Source organism: Trachypithecus francoisi, unplaced genomic scaffold, assembly GCF_009764315.1.
Source record: "Trachypithecus francoisi isolate TF-2019V2 unplaced genomic scaffold, Tfra_2.0 Lachesis_group19, whole genome shotgun sequence".
NCBI lineage: Eukaryota > Metazoa > Chordata > Mammalia > Primates > Cercopithecidae > Trachypithecus > Trachypithecus francoisi.
The window spans coordinates 2,060,888-2,083,812 of NW_022681464.1; the positions used below are offsets into that span (position 1 = coordinate 2,060,888).

A 22,925-nucleotide genomic window follows, 5' to 3' on the forward strand; every position below is an offset into this window, starting at 1 on the left:
GTGTAAGAACCACACAGTTAAAAGTTTCAATGCAATTAATACTCCCTTAAATATTATTTTCTGGGCACTGAAAATGAGTCATCAAATGTAAAACCCAGAACTGAAATAAGTCTAGTTAATTCATGAAAATAGCCTCCTCAAACCCATTATATCATTGGTCACAATCTTCTGCAAAGACAGGCAAAGTATAGCTGATTGCTTGCATTAGGTGAAAATAGTATGTGCTGCACTGTTGAGACACTTGCTTTATTATCTATTTTACACATACAGATGTTGATAGTTATAATAAGCATAAATTTATTTTATCATTTGCTTATATGACAGGTACTGTTTTATGCACTTTACAATCATATATGACTTTTCATCTAAAGAGCCAAGAGCACATTCAGAAATATATTTCCCAAGAATAGTACCATAACACAAATGTTTGCTTAGTTTGAACCAAATCTGATGTGACAGCATGATAGATACTTCTTCCTTTGGCTAAAGAGCATCACTTCCCATCAATGTCAGTTCCTTACAAGACCCACATGTCACAGAGCAAGTATATTTTCTTACTGTAACCTCCGACTCCTGTTGTGTGTCCCTCTGTCAAGTTGTATCCCATAGGAAACTTCTTGACATCTATGTCCTCCTCAGTCTGGAGGAAAAAATCAATTCTAAGATCAAAACTACATTTCTGGAAAATACTCTCAGAAAAAGGTACACTGATTTTATTAAAGAAAATAATAGGCAAGTCTACATAGCTACATAATACCCCAAGGAAAAGTAGACTTTAAACTGTATGATGTCACAGACTTAAATCTTTCCTTCACATACATACTTGCAAAAATCACAGAATTTACTATCAATTATAGAGAAAAATCAATCATACAAGTGAATGATTGAAACACACTTTTCATCTAGTATTCTAAATTGAATCTCCATATACGGAATTCATAAATACTTTTAACTTTTAAGTGAAAATTCTTAAAGGCAAGCATTTGCTCCCTTTACATATAATTCAAAGTAAGGAAAAAAATTACTAACTGGTCTATTTAGCTTTTAATACTACAATTCAGACACCTTGCTTTGATGATTTAAATTTCAGATTATTTAAAAATAAGGCCTCTTAAGGAATATCAATATCTAATTTTTAAATAATAGGTGCATAATAACTGTTGACTGAATCAATAAAATTAAATTCATGAATAAATGGCTGAATGACAGACACAAGACTACATATGATATTATTTAAAATGATATGCTGGAGTCCCTTAAGGAAAGAGAACTTTGTTTTCTAACAAACATTTAAAAATTCTGATCATTTCATTTTTGAAAGGCTGAAATAATCCATCGCTAATGAAATTATTTACATTCATTGCAAAGATATTATTAAAGGCACTGTAATTCTTCTACTTTGGGGGCATATCAAATTATATGTTAGTGTTACAGATAAAAGCATAGCTTATAGACAGTAAGCAAGATAAAATCTGTAATTAAATTTGCTAAAATAAATGCTAAATGTGATACTGTTTTGCAAGACGACCACTTGCATTTCACAAAAGGTGCAGAGGTGTCTCTCATTCATCAACAAAAATGAAGATGGAGGAACCATTTTCTGAGCTAAACAATAAAGATGTAATCTGGAGATACTTATATACAGTTTATATAATCTCACCTTTGTAATCATTTTCATGTAAAGGAGTTGGCAAGAAAAGATAGCCAGGTAGAATAATTATTTGGATCTAGTCTATTGCTATTTTCCCAAGGAATTGGAAAAAAGTAAAGGCTGATAGTCTCATAACCAAATTTGTAAGATGTATGTGTTCATGCTAAAGAAATTGACTTTCCTTTTGATTTCTCCTTTTTTACCTTTGCATGTTCACAGCCACAATACAATTAAGTCAGCTTTTTTCCTTTCTTTAAACTGTATTTTGTTTTCCTGTGGTGTCCTGGAGCCTACAGAGGGAATTGAGGGAGAGGCTTTAGAAACTGGCACTCCTAGCATCCACCCTCCTCTAGAGGTAAGCTATTAAATGTTCAAAATCTGGCACTGTAGGTGAAAAAATCTTTAATTTGTAGCATCTGCTGAGTTCTGTGGTGCAAATACACCCAAGAAGATCAATTTCAAGCTGCCAGTATAATGTCACTGAAAACAGAGCTGGGAGGAGATGTGTATTTTCACCCCACAGATATGATATGAATAACCTAAAGGGCATAGATAATAGTAAAATGTAGTAAAATAATGAGGAACTGGTAGGTGTAACATATATGATACATTTGCCTTTAATATTATTTGTTTAATTATAAGACTATGTGATTGAATTTTTAATAATCGCTGTGTTTAACATACGGCTCACAACATTCTTAAAACATTAACAATTGATTCTTGCAAGACAGTACAACCTGGCTCCAGTACACCGTTACCCTCATTCCAAGGAGACCAATTTGTGTTTTTGCATAGCTTTGCCTTTGCATATTACACCAAGATGTCACATAAATCTTTGTTTTTAAAAGATTTTATTCCATTACAAAAATGTGGAAACTTTTTATTTAATTAGACTTTAATATACTGGGATCTGCAGATCATCGCCCTTTATACTATTTGGACTGCTATTTGAAAACACAAAGTTTCTGGCTTAAAGACTTACTGAATCAGAAGTAGCAATAGTGGTCTGGAACCATAAGGAAATGTATATTATACTCAGAGAAAATGCAAATCATAATGCTGGACATACATTTTTCAACCAAGCATTATTAATTTAAATAATAAAGAAAAATAAAACAATTGAGCGTAAATTACTTAAGTATAGAAGAAAGGTCAGATAACACTGCAACTAATAATGCACTAGAAGAGTGTGTGTTTGGGGAACAGGGAAAAATCTTCGGCATTTTAAACAAGTAACTGGTTTAAGGTATTGTTTTGTTCCTTAAAGTTTGAGAACTTTAACTAGGGCCCCTCAACTTCTCCTTTCTCCAGGGTTCAGCTTCATAGATTTCTTATCTCATAAACCTCGAAATCCTTGAGTATATTCAAAGTTAGGTATAGTCAGAAAATGCCCAACCTTCTCTAAACGACAGACAAGGGGAAAGTGTATGCTACCTTTATCACAGGTAGAAAAGCTAATTCCCCATGGAAGAGAAGAAACTCTACTCAAGCCCAGGTGTTATCGTATGCCAGATGCCCACTGATTGCTGACAGTCATGGAAATGCTGAGGTTTTCTGGCTGACAAATAATTTGGAGCGCTCTTAGGGAGCTGAAGTGTTTAGAAAGTGACTCCTGCACACCATATATGCAATGAATATTTATCATCAAACAAACAAATGAATTAACGAATAAACACATGGAAGAAATCATCCAAGATTGTAACAGAAATAACTTTTAAATTCTTCATTGCCTTTTCTCTGATAAATCTGCCAAATTAAGAGAGCATCTGGATTTTTTTTAATAACAATGTTTTATTTAAATGCCACTATATTTGATTTCATCAAGGGAATTATCTGTGTTGGCATTAAAAAGAAACACAAATATATTTTCCTTTCTTTGAAGTATAAGACAACAAAACCAAACTTGGAAATATTGAAATATAGGCATCTCTAGAGAAATACATGTTGATACTATAGTCATGGACATGGAAATATATATTCTTTGCAACATTTAGATTTAGCTATGCCTTAAAGATAAAAATCTACAGTCAGCTTCATATTTTAAAAAGATATCAATTTTCTTTAAAGTCAGTATAACGCATTTATTCACATATAAATCCCTTTGTGTGAGTCTCTTCAACTTTATCCATATAAAAATAAAATAGACAGCAATCTAGTTAATAGCTACTGCCTCTCAGCTAAAACACAAAATGGTCTGTCAAGTAGATTCCTTTGAAAGATGAGAAATGTTTAGATAGCAGGGTCTTGAGTTACCACAGAAAAAGAAAACGTAATTTCTTACTGTTTACCCTAGGACAAACTTATTTGTAGAAGACATGGTAATTTCCCTCAGTTGCATTAAGATTAGATATGTAATATGTTCTTAAGTTAATTTTTTGTAGATACGGAATTGTTCCTTAATACTTTCTTTTTCCAACTACTACATACTTCTCAATGTATCTGACAAATCCATTTGTAAGCAACATGCACTTTATACAAAATGCTAGGGAAACATGAAGATGATGCTCTTAGATTCTGTCAAGTTTACACAGAGTTTTCCAGTAGACTGAGTAATGTTTTGAAGAGCTTTGGAAAACTAATGGAAGCTATCATTTTCTATGTGAAAGAACAACATAATAAATAAAGTAAGTGGGTTTCAATGTTGAGTGTTATTGAGTATATACATTAAAACTGCATGATGCTGGTGGACTTTTTGATGAGATTAAAATAACTTCAAGATGAAAATATATCAGACTCGGTTTAGTAACTAAATAAGTCATCTTAAAATATACTCAGACTGGCTGGGCACGGTGGCTGATGCCTGTAATCTCAGGACTTTGGGAGGCTGAGGTGGACGGATCATGAGGTCAGGAGATTGAGACCTCCATGTAAAAATTAGCCGGGGTGGTGGTGGGTGCCTGTAGTCCAGCTACTTGAGAGGCTGAGACAGGAGAATTGCTTGAACCCGGGAGGCAGAGGTTGCAGTGAGCCGATATCACACCACTGCACTCCACCCTGTGTGACAGAGCAAGACTCTGCCTCAAAAAAAAAAAAAAAAAAAAAAAAAAATATATATATATATATATAGACACACACACACACATAGAGATAGTTATACTATTCTCTGACAACATCTATTCTATACTTAACTAATATTTATTTGGTTTAGTTTTATCTACTATTTAAGTTAATAATGTCTGATTATAAAATGTATGCCCAGTTTTATGACTTGCATTTTCTCTGAATTTAATATAAATTTCCTAATGGTTGCAGAACTCTGTTGCTAAATAATTAGAGGTTTGGTTTTGTTTTGTTTTGTTTTGTTTTGTTTTGTTTTGCCAACAACCCTTGAGGGATGAGGTAAGGCTCTTTTCTGTGATCTCAGTTTTCCCACTTAAAACTTTTAATAACAAATATATTGTATAACTTGGAATTGAAGAAAAATGAGAATTACGTTACAAAATACCCTAAGTTTTTAAAATGAGAATTACGTTACAAAATACCCTAAGTTTTTAAGCTTGTCTACCAAAGTTTACTGAGGTATCAGTTGTGCTCTCTTAAAAACCTGCTGTCCTGCTGATGTGTTTTTTAGGTCCACTGGGAAGAAATACATAGCTTGAGGTACAGAATCTTCCATGTAGGTTTACTAAAGGAAAAACTGAAAAGTCAGGGAAATGTGTTCTTTTGATTCCCCTTCTAGCTCTCCTTTCTCAGCACATTTTAGAACCAAAACTTTCATTTCCACCAATAGTTCTGATGTCTCCTAGCTGCTGATCTAGACCTTACCTTTGCCTGGGAAAAATTCCCACTGAGAACATAAACCACTTGAATGCAAGTCTTATTTTTGTATTCTGATTTGTATCCCTTCCTTAGCATTGGGCCCTAACTGAGGCATTGTGTCAAAATGACCAAGAGCCCTGGCTGGGGCTCAAGTCCCTGTGCTGCTACTCAGCCCTTCTCTGTGTGACACTGGGGCATATTATCTCGTCTCTCCAAGCCTCAGTGTTCTCTCTATAAAACTGGGATAATAATGCAGCCCACTGATCTTACTGCTTTTCTGTTATCCATCACCACTTTGCCCCATGCCCATTTTTATCTTCCATAGGTAGCTCAGATCCTTGAGTTTTCTTTTTAATCACTTTGCAAAAACTCTGAATCCCCCGACCCATTCTTCCCTGGAAAGATATCAAACTAAATAAAACCCAGCTATCTGCCTACCCCAGGCCAGCAACTGAGCAATCAACCATGGGGAGAAAAACAAACATGATTGTGTTAGTTAGTTTCACTTTAAATTTATGACAACCAGTCTCAAGTGGTCAGTCCACAGTACTTAGCAATCACAATGTCATGTAGAGTATGACTTCTTTTCTACAATCTGAGATAACCATTTCCCACCTTTTTCCCTATTTTGAAATCCTCAAAACTTGTTCCTCCAAGCCTTCAAACTCTGATGACCTTTACTTACATTTATTGTCTCTGCAGCTCAAACTGACTAATGTTTCAGCATCCAGACCTGTTCTCTCCGCCTTTGCTCAACTTACCAAGATTCAATTGTCTGTGCCCATCCATTTGTATACTGGATCCTGTGTGTTCTTGCCTATTCAAAGGATTGCGTTCTTGCAATCTTCTATTCTCTCTTCTGCATCATCGATGTTTCCCTTTTCCCTGCTTTATTTCTATAAGTTGTGGTTATCTCTCATGTTCAAAAATGAAACAACAAAAATAAATAAATGAAATAAACAATAACACCTCCCTCCAGCCTACCACCTCCTAAAGACACTATCCATCTCTTCACTCTACTTCAGAGCAAAACTCCTCACAAACATAATCTACAGTCACTCTACTTAATCCCTTCATACTGTCTTTTGAATGTCATACCCCCTTCCCACAGTGGTCACCTTACAGACATGCTTTACTGTATCTCTCATTAGTATATGACACAGTTAACAGCGCCTACCTTTTGGAAACATTCTTCCTCACCATGGCATCTGTGAAATCACCCTTCCTCTTTTTATCCCTGTCATATTCCTCCTCCTCATCTGCCCAATCTCTAAATGTTAACTATTCCAAGCCTCTGCCATATTTTTTCTTTTCTTTTTCTTTTTTTTCTTTTTTGAGACGGAGTCTCGCTGTGTCACCCAGGCAAGAGTCCAGTGGCGAAATGTCAGTCACAGCAAGCCCCGCCTCCTGGGTTCTTGCCATTCTCCTGCCTCAGCTTCCAGAGTAGCTGGGACTACAGGCACCCACCACCACACCTGGCTAATTTTTTGTACTTTTAGTAGAGACGGGGTTTCACCGTGTTAGCCAGGATGGTCTCAATCTCCTGACCTTGTGATCCACCCATCTCGGCCTCCCAAAGTGCTAGGATTACAGGCATGAGCGCCATAGTTTTTCTAACTGTAGTCTCTCCTTAAGTGTTATCAATATGACAATGACTCCTAAGTTTATATCTCCTAGCATGACCTATCATCAGAACTCTAGTCTCATATACCAAATTGTCTACATGATTGACATTCCTAATTGTATGTTTAATAGCGATCTCAAATTCAAAATGTCCAAATGTGATTGTCCCCTAAACCAAATCTTATCTCATTAAGTAGCTCCACAATCTGCTTACATTTTATAGCCAAAAATCTAGTCTCTATCCTTGATCTTGCTCTTCCTCCTGCCCTATAATCCATGAACCAATTTTGTTGGTTCTAGATCCAACAGAGACCCTGATTGTTTCTACTTCCGTCTCTATCACCTCCTATGACTCCTAGGTGCCTGCTACATGATCTCACATGGACCACTTGGTTGTTTCTGAAGCGGTCTTCCTGCTTCCTCTATGTTCCATCCCCTGATAATTTTCCCACAGTAGTCAGTGTAATTCTTTAAAAAGGTGAATCTGACTACTCTCCTTTCAAAATGCTTTTCATTGTCCATAGAATGAAATCCCAAATTTTACCACATCCTACAAAGCCCTGCCAGATCTGGCCCCAACCCAGCAATCCATGGTCTATTCTATTCTCATTTCAGCTTCACAGCCATGCAAAGATAGTTCCCTCCTCACTGCTTTTGCCCTAGTTGTCGGCATCAGTTGAAATGTGTTATTCAGAGTGTGGCCAAAGCTGATACTTTTCTATTCATGCCTCAGCTAATCTTCTTAAAAGTTCCTTCCCTGACAATCTGATTTAAATGAGGTCCTCAAACTCTATCGCATGACTGTTCTTGACTTTCTTCACAGAACTTACCACTCCCTTGTGTCAATTGTTAGTTAATTTGTTTATAAGTCTATTTCCATGTATTAGAATGTAAGTAAGCTCTACAAAGGAAGGCATTTTATTGCTTTTGTTATAGCTTTTCCAGCAACAAGCACAGTTCAAAGTTGGTATTTCCGAATTAGTTTTATAATATCTTGTAGGATTGTTAAAAGCAATAAATGAAATACCACTTTCATTGCTTAGCACATTGCCGAGCACAAAATACCTTTGGAAAAGGTTACTGCCATTATTACAGTTATAATTAGGTATTCATTGAATGTGTGTCTAGAATATTGACTACAATAGCTCATGTTAAAGTGTTAAATCTTTCAATAAAGTGCTTGCATTTTAAAAGTTGTTTTATAATATAAATAATATTTACAACTATACTACTGAATAAAGCTTTTGCACATTGGTGAATGGTTCAACATCTTTAAAATCAAATCACACAGTTAGCAACTGCTTTTACCTACTGGTAGGGCTGAACTTATTCATGTCTTCTAACTAATCGACAATTCCAACTATCAGGGTAACTTCCATGAACTAAATTAAAATCAGAGACCTTATCACTAGACCTAGGTTCATTTAATTTAAGCCCATTATTAAACCTCCCACCTTTCAAAAATGTATGACTTGAGGGAAATCTCATTAAACTTCATGGAAAGGCTAAAGTGAGCTTTGCCTTCAGAGCCAAGCAGAAATGGAGCCATTAGAAATGTGTGTGATTAAGTATAAATTATAAGGTGATATTAAAGTGAGGCTAGAACTCAAAAGAGAATGGTATTCTATCATATATTTTAATCTCTTTGTCAAAATCCTTTGTGTAAGTATACTCAATGGCAATGACTATAATAAATTGGAAGAGTAAAATATAACAGCCTCAAAACACAACAGAAAAATGATGTATTTTCTGTATATGAAATATGAAAGATGAGAAAAGTCTAGAAAATGTTTTCCTAAGTTCTGTTTACATTAATAAAAATTCATATTGACATGGAGATTTAATCATGTCTCTAACTTATTCAAATCTTCTAACAGATGTCATAGAAGGTTCTCAATATCCTATTCTAGTTATGCACAAATGTCCTTTATAACTATTCCTTGATTCACTTCTGCTTTCCATAAATTTGTTTTTTTCACTTAATATATATTTTTATTTTAAATTAATCGAGATAAGAATGTATTTTTGGAGGAAGATGTGGTTCTTCAATTTATGGAATACATTGTTCCCGTTTGTAACATTATAATGACATTAAGTAACTTTGACAAAGTTTTAAAGGTCATATTTCATCTAAAATGTTTTTGTAGAAAAAACAATTAGCAAAAAGGTTGAGTTAAACAAATGGTTCTTATAGCCTTTAATATCTCCAATATGAAACCTCACATATTTCTCACAATTTTTTAAGCCATAGCAAACTTGTTTCTTGGAAAAGTACCATCGGTTGGGTATGGTGGGTCACGCCTGTAATCTTAGCACTTTAGGAGGCCGAGGAGGGTGGATCACGAGGTCAGGAATTCAAGCCCAACCTGGACAATATGGTGAAACCCCTCTCTACTAAAAATAAAAATAAAAAATTAGCGAGGCATGGTGGCACACACCTGTAGTCCCAGCTAGTCAGAAGGCTGAGGCAGAAGAATTGCTTGAACCCAGAAGGTGGAGGTTGCAGTGAGCTCATATCACACCACTGCACTGCAGCCTGGGTGACAGAGCGAGATTCCATTTCAAAAAAAAGAAAAAAAGAAACAAAGAAAAAGGTAAGTATTCTCTCAAATAGACTTTAGGAAGAGCTGCTCTGAGGGAATGAGTGACAGTGTAATACAAAGATATGCTTTGAATTTGCAAATTTGCAGAGTATTCATTTATTCAACTTAATTACAGAAAGCATTTAAGTTGGAATGGTGCATTTATGTTATTTAAAAACCAGTTATCCATTAATTTACTATTTTATTCTTCCTCTAATTCATGGTTGATCTTTATTCCTGGACTTTATGTTCACTGAAAAAGATGTAAACTATTGAGTTGTTGGAACTTCAAAAAAAGTCTAAGAATCAATTTAGCAACTGGTCAGGAGCTCTGGTCTAAATTCTGATGAAATATGAGACAAAATTGTGTCTTTTAGAGTTTTGGAACAATCCTATGTTTATGTTTCTGGTTTCCCCTTATTAAATATGAGTCGGCTTTTTCAGCAGATTTTCAAAAAGCAATTTATAAATGTGGAATTTTGAAAACTAGGGGGACGGAGCAAGATGGCCAAATAGGAACAGCTCCAGTCTCCAACTCCCAGCGTGAGCGACACAGAAGATTGGTGATTTCTGCATTTTCAACTGAGGTACTGGAGTCATCTCACTAGGGAGTGCCGGACAACCGGTGCTGGTCAGCTGCTGCAGCCCGATCAGCGAGAGCTGAAGCAGGGCGAGGCATCACCTCACCTGGGAAGTGCAAGGGGGAAGGGAATCCCTTTTCCTAGCCAGGGGAACTGAGACACACAACACCTGGAAAATCAGGTAACTCCCACCCCAATACTGCACTTTAAGCAAACGGACACACCAGGAGAATATATCCCACACCTGGCCGGGAGGGTCCCAGCCCATGGAGCCTCCCTCATTGCTAACACAGCAGTCTGCGATCTAACCGAAACAGCAGCAGCGAGGCTGGGAGAGGGGTGCCCGCCATTGCTGAGGCTTAAGTAGGTAAACAAAGCTGCTGGGAAGCTCGAACTGGGTGGAGCTCACAGCAGCTCAAGGAAACCTGCCTGTCTCTGTAGACTCCACCTCTGGGGAGAGGCACAGATAAAAAACAACAACAAAAAAGCAGCAGAACCTCTGCAGATGCAAACGACTCTGTCTGACAGCTTTGAAGAGAGCAGTGGATCTCCCAACACGGAGGTTGAGATCTGAGAACGGACAGACTGCCTGCTCAAGTGGGTCCCTGACCCCTGAGTAGCCAAACTGGGAGACATCCCCCACTAGGGGCAGTCTGACACCCCACACCTCACAGGGTGGAGTACACCCCTGAGAGGAAGCTTCCAAAGGAAGAATCAGACAGGTACACTTGCTGTTCAGCAATATTTTATCTTCTGCAACCTCTGCTGCTGATACCCAGGCAAACAGGGTCTGGAGTGGACCTCAAGCAATCTCCAACAGAACTACAGCTGAGGGTCCTGACTGTCAGAAGGAAAACTATCAAACAGGAAGGACACCTATACCAAAACCCCATCAGTACGTCACCATCATCAAAGACCAGAGGCAGATAAAACCACAAAGAGGGGAAAAAGCAGGGCAGAAAAGCTGGAAATTAAAAAAATAAGAGCGCATCTCCCGCTGCAAAGGAGCGCAGCCCATCACCAGCAATGGATCAAAGCTGGTCAGAGAATGACTTTGACGAGATGAGAGAAGAAGGCTTCATTCCATCAAACTTCTCAGAACTAAAGGAGGAATTACGTACCCAGCGCAAAGAAACTAAAAATCTTGAAAAAAGAGTGGAAGAATTGACAGCTAGACTAATTAATGCAGAGAAGGTCATAAATGAAATGACAGAGATGAAAACCATGACACGAGAAATACGTGACAAATGCACAAGCTTCAGTAATCGACTCGATCAACTGGAAGAAAGGGTATCAGCGATTGAGGATCAAATGAATGAAATGAAGCGAGAAGAGAAACCAAAAGAAAAAAGAAGATAAAGCAATGAACAAAGCCTGCAAGAAGTATGGGATTATGTAAAAAGACCAAATCTACGTCTGATTGGGGTGCCTGAAAGTGAGGGGAAAATGGAACCAACTTGGAAAACACTCTACAGGATATCATCCAGGAGAACTTCCCCAACCTAGTAGGGCAGGCCAACATTCAAATTCAGGAAATACAGAGAACGCCACAAAGATACTCCTCGAGAAGAGCAACTCCAAGACACATAATTGCCAGATTCACCAAAGTTGAAATGAAGGAAAAAATCTTAAGGGCAGCCAGAGAGAAAGGTCGGGTTACCCACAAAGGGAAGCCCATCGGACTAACAGCAGGCCTCTCAGCAGAAACTCTACAAGCCAGAAGAGAGTGGGGGCCAATATTCAACATTCTGAAAGGAAAGAATTTTAAACCCAGAATTTCATATCCAGCCAAACTAAGTTTCATCAGTGTAGGAGAAATAAAATCCTTTACAGATAAGCAAATGCTTAGAGATTTTGTCACCACCAGACCTGCCTTACAAGAGACCCTGAAGGAAGCCCTAAACATGGAAAGGAACAACTGGTACCAGCCATTGCAAAAACATGCCAAAATGTAAAGACCATCGAGGCTAGGAAGAAACTGCATCAAATAATGAGCCAAAAAACCAGTTAATATCATAATGGCAGGATCAAGTTCACACATAACAATATTAACCTTAAATGTTAATGGACTAAATGGTCCAATTAAAAGACACAGACTGGCAAACTGGATAAAGAGTCAAGACCCATCAGTCTGCTGTATTCAGGAGACCCATCTCACATGCAGAGACATACATAGGCTCAAAATAAAGGGATGGAGGAAGATCTACCAAGCAAATGGAGAACAAAAAAAGCAGGGGTTGCAATCCTAGTCTCTGATAAAACAGACTATAAACCATCAAAGATCAAAAGAGACAAAGAAGACCATTACATAATGGTAAAGGGATCAATTCAACAGGAAGAACTAACTATCCTAAATATATATACACCCAATACAGGAGCACCCAGATTCATAAAGCAAGTCCTTAGAGACTTACAAAGAGACTTAGACTCCCATACAATAATAATGGGAGACTTCAACACTCCACTGTCAACATTAGACAGATCAACGAGACAGAAAGTTAACAAGGATATCCAGGAATTGAACTCATCTCTGCACCAAGCGGACCTAATAGACATCTATAGAACTCTCCACCCCAAATCAACAGAATATACATTCTTCTCAGCACCACATCACACTTATTCCAAAATTGACCACATAATTGGAAGTAAAGCACTCCTCAGCAAATGTCAAAGAACAGAAATTATAACAAACTGTCTCTCAGACCACAGTGCAATCAAACTAGAACTCAGGACTAAGAAACTCAATCAAAACCGCTCAACTACATGGAAACTGACAACCTGCTCCTGAATGACTACTGGGTACATAACAAAATAAAGGCAGAAATAAAGATGCTCTTTGAAACCAATGAGAACAAAGATACAACATACCAGAATCTCTGGGACACATTTAAAGCAGTGTGTAGAGGGAAATTTATAGCACTAAATGCCCACAAGAGAAAGCAGGAAAGATCTAAAATTGACACTCTAACATCGCAATTAAAAGAACTAGAGAGGCAAGAGCAAACACATTCAAAAGCTAGCAGAAGGCAAGTAATAACTAAGATCAGAGCAGAACTGAAGGAGATAGAGACACAAAAAACCCTCCAAAAAATCAGTGAATCCAGGAGTTGGTTTTTTGAAAAGATCAACAAAATTGACAGACCACTAGCAAGACTAATAAAGAAGAAAAGAGAGAGGAATCAAATAGATGCAATAAAAAATGATAAAGGGGATATCACCACCGACCCCACAGAAATACAAACTACCATCAGAGAATACTATAAACACCTCTATGCAAATCAACTAGAAAATCTAGAAGAAATGGATAATTTCCTGGACACTTACACTCTCCCAAGACTAAACCAGGAAGAAGTTGAATCCCTGAATAGATCAATAGCAGGCTCTGAAATTGAGGCAATAGTTAATAGCTTACCAACCAAAAAAAGTCCAGGACCAGATGGATTCACAGCTGAATTCTACCAGAGGTACAAGGAGGAGCTGGTACCATTCCTTCTGAAATTATTCCAATCAATAGAAAAAGAGGGAATCCTCCCTAACTCTTTTTTTTTTTTTTTTTTTTTCAGCCTAGAGGTCTTTTATTTTTTATTTTTTTAACACCTATTATGCCATGAATTCATAGGGAATAGGTTCCAGCAGCTCAGGCTCCTTCCCATTGGTCCTCACGAAGTGTGCTTCTCTGGGTGGAGCAGGCTGGCGCTTCAGCTGAACCCAGGTACCTTTCTCTTTGGCTTCTTTCTTTTTCTGATCATTTTCCTTCACGCGTTTCAGGAAGCTATCTCGGCTCTTAGAGTGCTTAATGTGCTCAATACGCACATTAATTCTCTTGGCAAGAATCTTGCCCTTAACTTGTTTGTTTACAACAATGCCAACAGCATGCTGGGTAACGTTGTAGACTCTCCCAGTTTTGCCATGGTAACACTTGTGGGGCATTCCTTTTTGAACAGTACCCATTCCCTTGATGTCTACAATATCACCTTTCTTATAGATTTGCATATACGTCCCCAAAGGAACAACTCCATGTTTTCTAAAAGGCCTAGAGAATATATATCAGGTGCCTCTCCTCTTTCCCTTTGTGTTCGTCATTTTGGCGAATTACTGGAAGATGGCGGTTCCGGCCGAAAGGCCCTAACTCTTTTTATGAGGCCACCATCATCCTGATAACAAAGCCTGGCAGAGACACAACAAAAAAGAGAGAATTTTAGACCAATATCCCTGATGAACAACGATGCAAAAATCCTCAATAAAATACTGGCAAACCGGATTCAGCAGCACATCAAAAAGCTTGTCCACCATGATCAAGTGGGCTTCATCCCTGGGATGCAAGGCTGGTTCAACATTCGCAAATCAATAAACATAATCCAGCATATAAACAGAACCAAAGACAAGAACTACATGATTATCTCAATAGATGCAGAAAAGGCTTTTGACAAAATTCAACAGCCCCTCATGCTAAAAACGCTCAATAAATTCGGTATTGATGGAACGTACCTCAAAATAATAAGAGCTATTTATGACAAACCCACAGCTAATATCATACTGAATGGGCAAAAACTGGAAAAATTCCCTTTGAAAACTGGCACAAGACAGGGATGCCCTCTCTCACCACTCCTATTCAACATAGTGTTGGAAGTTCTGGCTAGGGCAATCAGGCAAGAGAAAGAAATCAAGGGTATTCAGTTAGGAAAAGAAGAAGTCAAATTGTCCCTGTTTGCAGATGACATGATTGTATATTTAGAATACCCCATTGTCTCAGCCCAATATCTCCTTAAGCTGATAAGCAACTTCAGCAAAGTCTCAGGATACAAAATTAATGTGCAAAAATCACAAGCATTCTTATACACCAGTAACAGACAAACAGAGAGCCAAATCATGAATGAACTTCCATTCACAATTGCTTCAAAGAGAATCAAATACCTAGGAATCCAACTTACAAGGGATGTAAAGGATCTCTTCAAGGAGAACTACAAACCACTGCTCAGTGAAATAAAAGAGGACACAAACAAATGGAAGAACATACCATGCTTATGGATAGGAAGAATCAATATCGTGAAAATGGCCATACTGCCCAAGGTGATTTATAGATTCAATGCCATCCCCATGAAGCTACCAATGACTTTCTTCACAGAATTGGAAAAACCTGCTTTAAAGTTCATATGGAACGAAAAAAGAGCCCTCATTGCCAAGACAATCCTAAGTCAAAAGGACAAACCTGGAGGTGTCACGCTACCTAACTTCAAACTATACTACAAGGCTACATTAACCAAAACAGCATGGTACTGGTACCAAAACAGAGATATAGACAAATGGAACAGAACAGAGTCCTCAGAAATAATACCACACATCTACAGCCATCTGATCTTTGACAAACTTGAGAGAAACAAGAAATGGGGAAAGGATTCCCTATTTAATGAATGGTGCTGGGAAAATTGGCTAGCCATAAGTAGAAAGCTGAAACTGGATCCTTTCCTTACTCCTTATACGAAGATTAATTCAAGGTGGATTAGAGACTTAAATGTTAGACCTAATACCATAAAAACCCTAGAAGAAATCTAGGTAGTACCATTCAGGACATAGACATGGGCAAGGACTTCATGTCTAAAACACCAAAAGCAACAGCAGCAAAAGCCAAAATTGACAAATGGGATCTAATTAAACTAAAGAGCTTCTGCACAGCAAAAGAAACTACCATTAGAGTGAACAGGCAACCTACAGAATGGGAGAAAATTTTTGCAACCTACTCATTTGACAAAGGGCTAATATCCAGAATCTACAAAGAACTCGAACAAATTTACAAGAAAAAAAGAACCCCATCAGAAAGTGGGCAAAGGATATGAATAGACATTTCTCAAAAGAAGACATTCATACAGCCAACAGACACATGAAAAAATGCTCATCATCACTGGCCACCAGAGAAATGCAAATCAAAACCACAATGAGATACCATCTCACACCAGTTAGAACGGCGCTCATTAAAAAATCAGGAAACAACAGGTGTTGGAGAGGATGTGGAGAAATAGGAACACTTTTACACTGTTGGTGGGATTGTAAACTAGTTCAACCATTATGGAAAACAGTATGGCAATTCCTCAAGGATCTAGAACTAGATGTACCATATGACCCAGCCATCCCACTACTGGGTATATATCCAAAGGATTATAAATTATTCTACTACAAAGACACATGCACACGTATGTTTATTGTGGCACTATTCACAATAGTAAAGACTTGAAATTAACCCAAATGTCCATCTGTGACAGACTGGATTAAGAAAATGTGGCACATATACACCATGGAATACTATGCAGCCATATAAAAGGATGAGTTTGCATCCTTTGTAGGGACATGGATGCAGCTGGAAACCATCATTCTTAGCAAACTGTCACAAGAACTGAAAACCAAACACCGCATGTTCTCACTCATAGGTGGGAATTGAACAATGAGATCACTTGGACTCGGGAAGGGGAACATCACACACTGGGGCCTATCATGGGGAGGGGGGAGGGGAGAGGGATTGCATTGGGATTATTACATGATATAAATGATGAATTGATGGGTGCTGATGAGTTGATGGGTGCAGCACACCAACATGGCACAAGTATACATATGTAACAAACCTGCACGTTATGCACATGTACCCTAGAACTTAAAGTATAATAAAAAAATAAAAATAAATAAATAAATAAATAAATAAAAATTAATAATACTGTATCATAAGTGGGAAAATAAATAAATAAATGTGGAATTTTGAAACAGAAATATTCTGAAAGCACTGACAATAATGGGAAGTGAGGCATTTCTTCCTAACCAATTAAAGCATCTGTCTGTATTCTTGACCACTATGATTCATTAAATTTTTCATTTCTCTATAAGAATGAGGATTTAAAATTGGAAAACTGTTTCATTTCTCAATTAAATGAAGCAAAAGCGAAATGAATTTTTTTATGAATTGGTTTCCTTGCTTATTTATAAAGTAAGTTGGGATACAAAATGTAATTGGGATTCTGTAATTGGGTAGAACTCATCTTCCCAAATTAAAACTTAGTATCTATTCACCAATAACTCCCCATTTCCTCTCACATTCCCACATAAAGAATGTGATCCAGAATTTCCCTTCATGGAGCTCACAGTTGGGTAAGAAAACATGTGAAATAATGTTCACTTTTCATCTAGCCACACTTAATCTGTTGCAACCTTTCAAAGTTGACATTATTTTCTCATTGATTAAATGAGAGGGCTGGATAGAGAATCTCTAAAATCTCTTGTGGCTTCAAACATCTATGCCTGTGTGGGGAAATGGGGACTTACTGGTGAATAGATACTAAGTTTTAGTTTGGGAAGATGGAAAATATTCTAGAGATGGAAGCTGGTAATAGATATACAACAATGTGAATGTACTTATCACCTTTAAACTGTACATTTACAAACACTTATGATGGTAAATTTTATACAAAGTATGTTTTATTACAATAAAAAAGGATCTATTAAGTAAAAAGATCAGACGGAAGAGATCTGAAGATGAGTTCTACCCAAATTATAGAGCAAACACAGTCGTATCCTTAAGGGAGTCTCACAGATTCTTACGAATTATCTGATTCTAATGTAATACAATCATTTACGTCCAGTCTAGTCTTTCCTACAAATTCTAAACAGAAAGACTAGACTGTAAGAGCCCTCAGGAAATACTGCCTTCCTTACAATTATGCTCCTATCCCCCACCCTTCCTAAAACTTTCAATCATAGGCTCCTGGATATTATCTATGCTGAAAAATCACCATGTAATGGATTGATGAAGGAATCGATAACTAAAATAAATATAAGAGATCTACACCTACTTGAATTAAATGGATGGATAACTAGGGGCAAATACTATGCTCAGGCAGAAATGCTCTGTGTTATGATTGAGGACAAGTGTCAGTGTTAAGCTTGGGAGAGTCAACATTGTTGTATTTAAATTGTTCATTAATGAGCAAATGCTGGTTCTAGTTTACCTTTTTTTTTTTTTTTTTTTTTTTTGAGACGGAGTCTTGCTCTGTCGCCCGGGCTGGAGTGCAGTGGCCGGATCTCAGCTCACTGCAAGCTCCGCCTCCCGGGTTAGGCGGTCTCCTGCCTCAGCCTCCTGAGTAGCTGGGACTACAGGCGCCCGCCACCTCGCCCGGCTAGTTTTTTTTTTGTTTGTTTGTTTGTTTTTTGTATTTTTTTTAGTAGAGACGGGGTTTCACCGGGTTAGCCAGATGGTCTCCATCTCCTGACCTCGTGATCCGCCCGCCTCGGCCTCCCAAAGTACTGGGATTACAGGCTTGAGCCACCGCGCCCGGCCTCTAGTTTATCTTTAAATAAATACAATCATCTGCGGTTTCCTATCTGTCCTCTTTCTCTTCATTAAATCCATTTTTTAAACCTACTACATTTGTGAGGAGAGGGCTCAGAGCTCTGGGTCCAGGAACTCAGCAGCCAAAACGTATTTTATAAAGGACTTAGGGAGACATGAAGAAATATGTTTTTCTGTGGGCTGCCTGAGGCCTATGACTCCATACAAAATACAGGAAAGAAATGAACATTGACTAGAAGAATGGCGAAAGCAGAGAAGTGGGTCCAGACCCCTTTGTGAAAAGTATGTTTTCAGAGAGATTGCCATGCAGCAGGGAGGAGTGTGAACAGAAATCCCTTCTGAATAACCAAGAGAAAATAACTCCAATTTCAAAAAAAAAAAAAAAAAAAGCAAAGCTGAATACACACACACACACATACCCGAAACACAGAGGATTTGCAGTTTGATATAACTCACATTTTTTTCCATGCCTCCAGCTTTTCCCCACCTCCTCACTTCCCACTAGGAGTCATATGCAAATGACTCACTCAGTCATCCATTTGGCTATGGTCTTGGCTAATAAGAGAAGCATCACTAGCCAAATGATAGGGTATAGAGATTTCAATCAAAATCCAAGTTACACCGCATCCTCAATAGCATGCCCTTCTGCAGTTATCCCATAATACACTTAGATTTCCTCTGTCTTGTTATACCCCCCCACACACAAAGAATGTTAAAATATCTGTTTAAAAGGATCCATTTGCTTTGCAGAATAGGAACTTGTTGTTTAAATTCTCCTTCTGCATAGTTTCTGCATAAAGGAAATCATATGATTGCTGAACTCATGCTTGAGTTATTTAAGTATGCCAAGTTGTGCTGAAACAAGGGAGAGTGAAACACTTTAAGACGTAGGAAGACACTAGAAACTTTTTCTACGGTTGCTTTGAAGGTACCATGTACACTATCACATTGTGAGTGACTGAGTATCAGCTTTTAGAAATGCAACAAAAAGACATTCATATAGATGCATCTGGTGTTCAAGAATAAGGATTTCAACAGCAGAGCGGTGTGAGGTGATATAATGAGAGGAATCCATTAATTTGCATTTAAAAATCTAAATCTGAACAATGATCTATGCCTCATAATATACTGGGATTTTGGGGGGAATGGGGAGTTAATATTTCATTCCTTGCAATCACTCTGTAGTGCTCAGTCAATAAATATCTGAACTTGTGAGTTGACTGGTATACTGAAATTGATTTGTGTTTTTGCTAGTTCTTTAACGGTAAAATGGTTGAGAAAAGGTATAATGGTTAGAAACATAGGAATAAATGTTTGAAGCCACAAGAGATTTTAGAGATTCTCTATCCAGCCCTCTCATTTTATCAATGAGAAAATAATGTCAACTTTGAAAAGTTCAACAGATTAAAGTGGCTAGAGGAAAAGTGAACATTCTTTCACATGATTTCCTACCCAGCTGGGAGCTGCATGAAGGCAAATTCTGCATCACATTCCTTATTATGTATGACATTGTAACAGGTACAGAGTAAATGTTGAATAAATAAAACTGAAGCACGTGACTTTTCACAGGTTCAAAGAGTTAGTAAAAGGACCCAAGCAACTTGAATTCTATCATCCTCTAAACATTCTTACTCATCAGAACTTTTAGATTGAAACATAGGGAAGTATTAATATTTGTGCTCCAACATTAGCTCTCTGTGTTCTGTAAATGTATCCTTTATGTTCTAGCCAACTGATTAAGTTGTAGTAGGTATCTGAAATATATAATAATTGAATCAATAATTGAATTTCAAATTAAATTCTTAAGGAAATTATTCTTATAAAAAGTTTCCCTAATAAAATGTAACATTTTAAAGTCCATTTCATAAACCATTATTTTTTTCTGGAAAAGATATTATTTCTTGTAACAAAATTTTAGTATGAGAAATAACCATCTCATTATGACCCAGTTTTACCTGAAATGTAATATGTATAAGTCAAGTCATTGCTACAATAAAAAAAAAATGTTCATTGTTAGCTTGTAGAAGAAGAATCTAATCGGTTCTGCTATTACAGCTTTGTAAAAATATTCTACCATACTGGATTTTCAAGAATGATACAGTAAGAGAATTTGATTTTGTTCTTGGTTCCATTATCTAGATGTGCGAAGTGTAAAGACTTCTCTGCTTAATTATTTTGGAACATGATTTCTGGGTCCAATTGGCTTATAGGTGACCAAAACCTTAACAAGTACCTAGATTGTGATCATATGTCTTTTCATGACCCCTCAATTTTATGTACAGAGATCCTAATCATCTTTCTGCAAAAATGTTAGTTGAACCAAATTATTTCATTTACTATCAATAAAATATCAATTGTGCTCTATATTTACAAGTATTATACAGAATAAGTTTTTGAAATGTGATTCTGTTCCATCTTAAAATCCCAAGTAAAATAAATTACGTAAAAAATTCATGAACCGAGCGTAGTCGCTCATGCCTGTAATCTCAGCACTTTGTGAGGCCAAGGTGGGAGGATAGCTTGAGGTCAGGACTTTGATACCAGCCTAGGGAACATAATGAGACCCTGTCTTTCAAAACACACAAAAATAAATTAGCCAGTCATGGCGGTTACGTGCCTGTAGTACCACCTATGCAAGAGGCTGAGTCAAGAGGACCACCTGAGCCTAGGAGTTCAAGATTGCAGTAAGGTATGATTGTGTCACTGCACTCCAACCTGGGCAACAAAGCAAGACCTTGTCTCTAAAAAATAAAAATACCTTGGAATTCTATTAGTGTTTAAAAAGAACACATTATTTATTCAACTATAGTGTTTCTTTTTAAATACAGTTTGCTCCTTGAAATGGTAACAGTCAGGGGTAAATATTAATATATTTTAAAACTTTTCATCTATTTCAAAGAAAAGACAAAATAGCATATTACGGTTGCCTTTGTCTGAATCAACACACTGAGAATGCAAAAAGCAGTGTTTTGATCATCTAGTTTCTTTTCTCTTGAAAACAGCTCAAGAAAAAAATTATAATTCATAATTTCTTAGAAGCTGTGAAATAAGATCAGAGAGAGGAAAAGGAGAGAGGGAGTGTGACTTTCCAGTGCCTGGATATACTATTTTTATTCTGAAAAGCTAATGAACAATTTAAATTTTCTAGCTCTGCAGTGTTCCAGAGATCAACTACAAGAGGATAGAAGCAGAAGTGTTTGTATTTGCTTGCTGCAAGCAAGCAAATTAGAGAAGTGTACAAACTGTGATATTTGTGTGTATATATGTGTATATGTATATATCTATATGTCTATATGTGTATATATACATATAGAGAGAGTCAATTTTTCAATCCAGGAATTCCCTCTTCAGTAAAGTAAATCCATATTCAAATACAGTTAGCATCCAGGGTCATTCAGTAATGCCTTATACACATTTCAGATGAAAACATTCATCTTTTGCTGGAGTACACTCTGAAAGGGTATGAACACACAAACACAAAATAGCTTGTGTATCAATTTCTGTATTCTGTCCTGGAGGAAAAATATAAAGTGAGTGAGGATTCTAATAATGATGAATTGTTAAACAAGAGACACTACAATATGTTTTCCAAATTTCATTCATTAACAACATACAATAATTGTAAAAATCTACTTGACTTTGACTTGGCAATCTCTTAAGTGGCACATCTATAAAGCAGTGTTGTTGCACATAAAAAATGTCATTTTTAGGGTTATGTTAATTTTCGATTATTTTCCTTTAGCTCATTTTTTTACACTAAGTTTCTTTTCTTCTTTCTAATTTTATATTTACTTTAATAGTTCTTACCCAATATATTGCCTAAAAGTATAAGAGAATAGCACATTTACTTGCTTTGAATGATAAATTCATTTGACTGAGACAAATCCAACTAACATCACAAGATACAGTTTCAACATAGATTTTTTTTAACAAAATATTACAAGGCATTTGCACATGGAATGAAGGAATCGCTATCAAGTTAGATTCCTCGCATACGTCATATTACTACTTTCTCATAAGTCAATAAGGAAAATAGTAATACTTACAATACTTAAACATAGAAACAAGTTTGTTAAGGTTGAAAACTTTGCTAACACCAAATAGTTATGAAAAGAGAAAGCCAGAATTAAAACCCAGAGTATGACTTTTTCTAAGACCCATATCATTTCTCTGCTGTCTCCCAGAGCTTAGAAACCACTTAGGCCAATTTCTTCACATGAGAAGTAACTAACCAGAGGTCTAGACATAGTAAAATTCTTTCCCAGGGTGAACGTGGCCAGGAGGTGACAGGGCCAAGTCAGGCAAATCTTCATTTGCTATACTCTACTAGGTGGCCTTGGCTTATTTCCAACCCTGAACCACTTGAAATAATGATATGTTTCTAGAAAACTGACTTCTGT

The 22,925-nt window shown here is 37.0% G+C and overlaps 3 protein-coding genes across 3 annotated transcripts in view; all 3 read right to left on the reverse strand.

The window, feature by feature from the left end:
* Nucleotides 1–22,925, reverse strand: part of LOC117064230 (netrin receptor DCC-like) — a 201,512-nt gene that overhangs the window by 167,253 nt on the left and 11,334 nt on the right. The gene's annotated exons all lie outside the window — the stretch shown is intronic.
* LOC117063886 (60S ribosomal protein L21-like) lies at nt 13,759–14,317 on the reverse strand. Its single transcript, XM_033177698.1, has one exon. The coding sequence runs from the start codon at nt 14,187–14,189 to the stop codon at nt 13,797–13,799; it is 393 nt and encodes a 130-aa protein (XP_033033589.1). The 5' UTR covers nt 14,190–14,317; the 3' UTR covers nt 13,759–13,796.
* LOC117064231 (netrin receptor DCC-like) overlaps nt 21,942–22,925 on the reverse strand; it is a 65,019-nt gene continuing 64,035 nt past the window's right edge. Inside the window, exon 7 of the mRNA XM_033178497.1 lies at nt 21,942–21,977. Coding sequence (XP_033034388.1) covers nt 21,942–21,977 — 36 coding nt within the window. The remainder of the gene's footprint in view (nt 21,978–22,925) is intronic.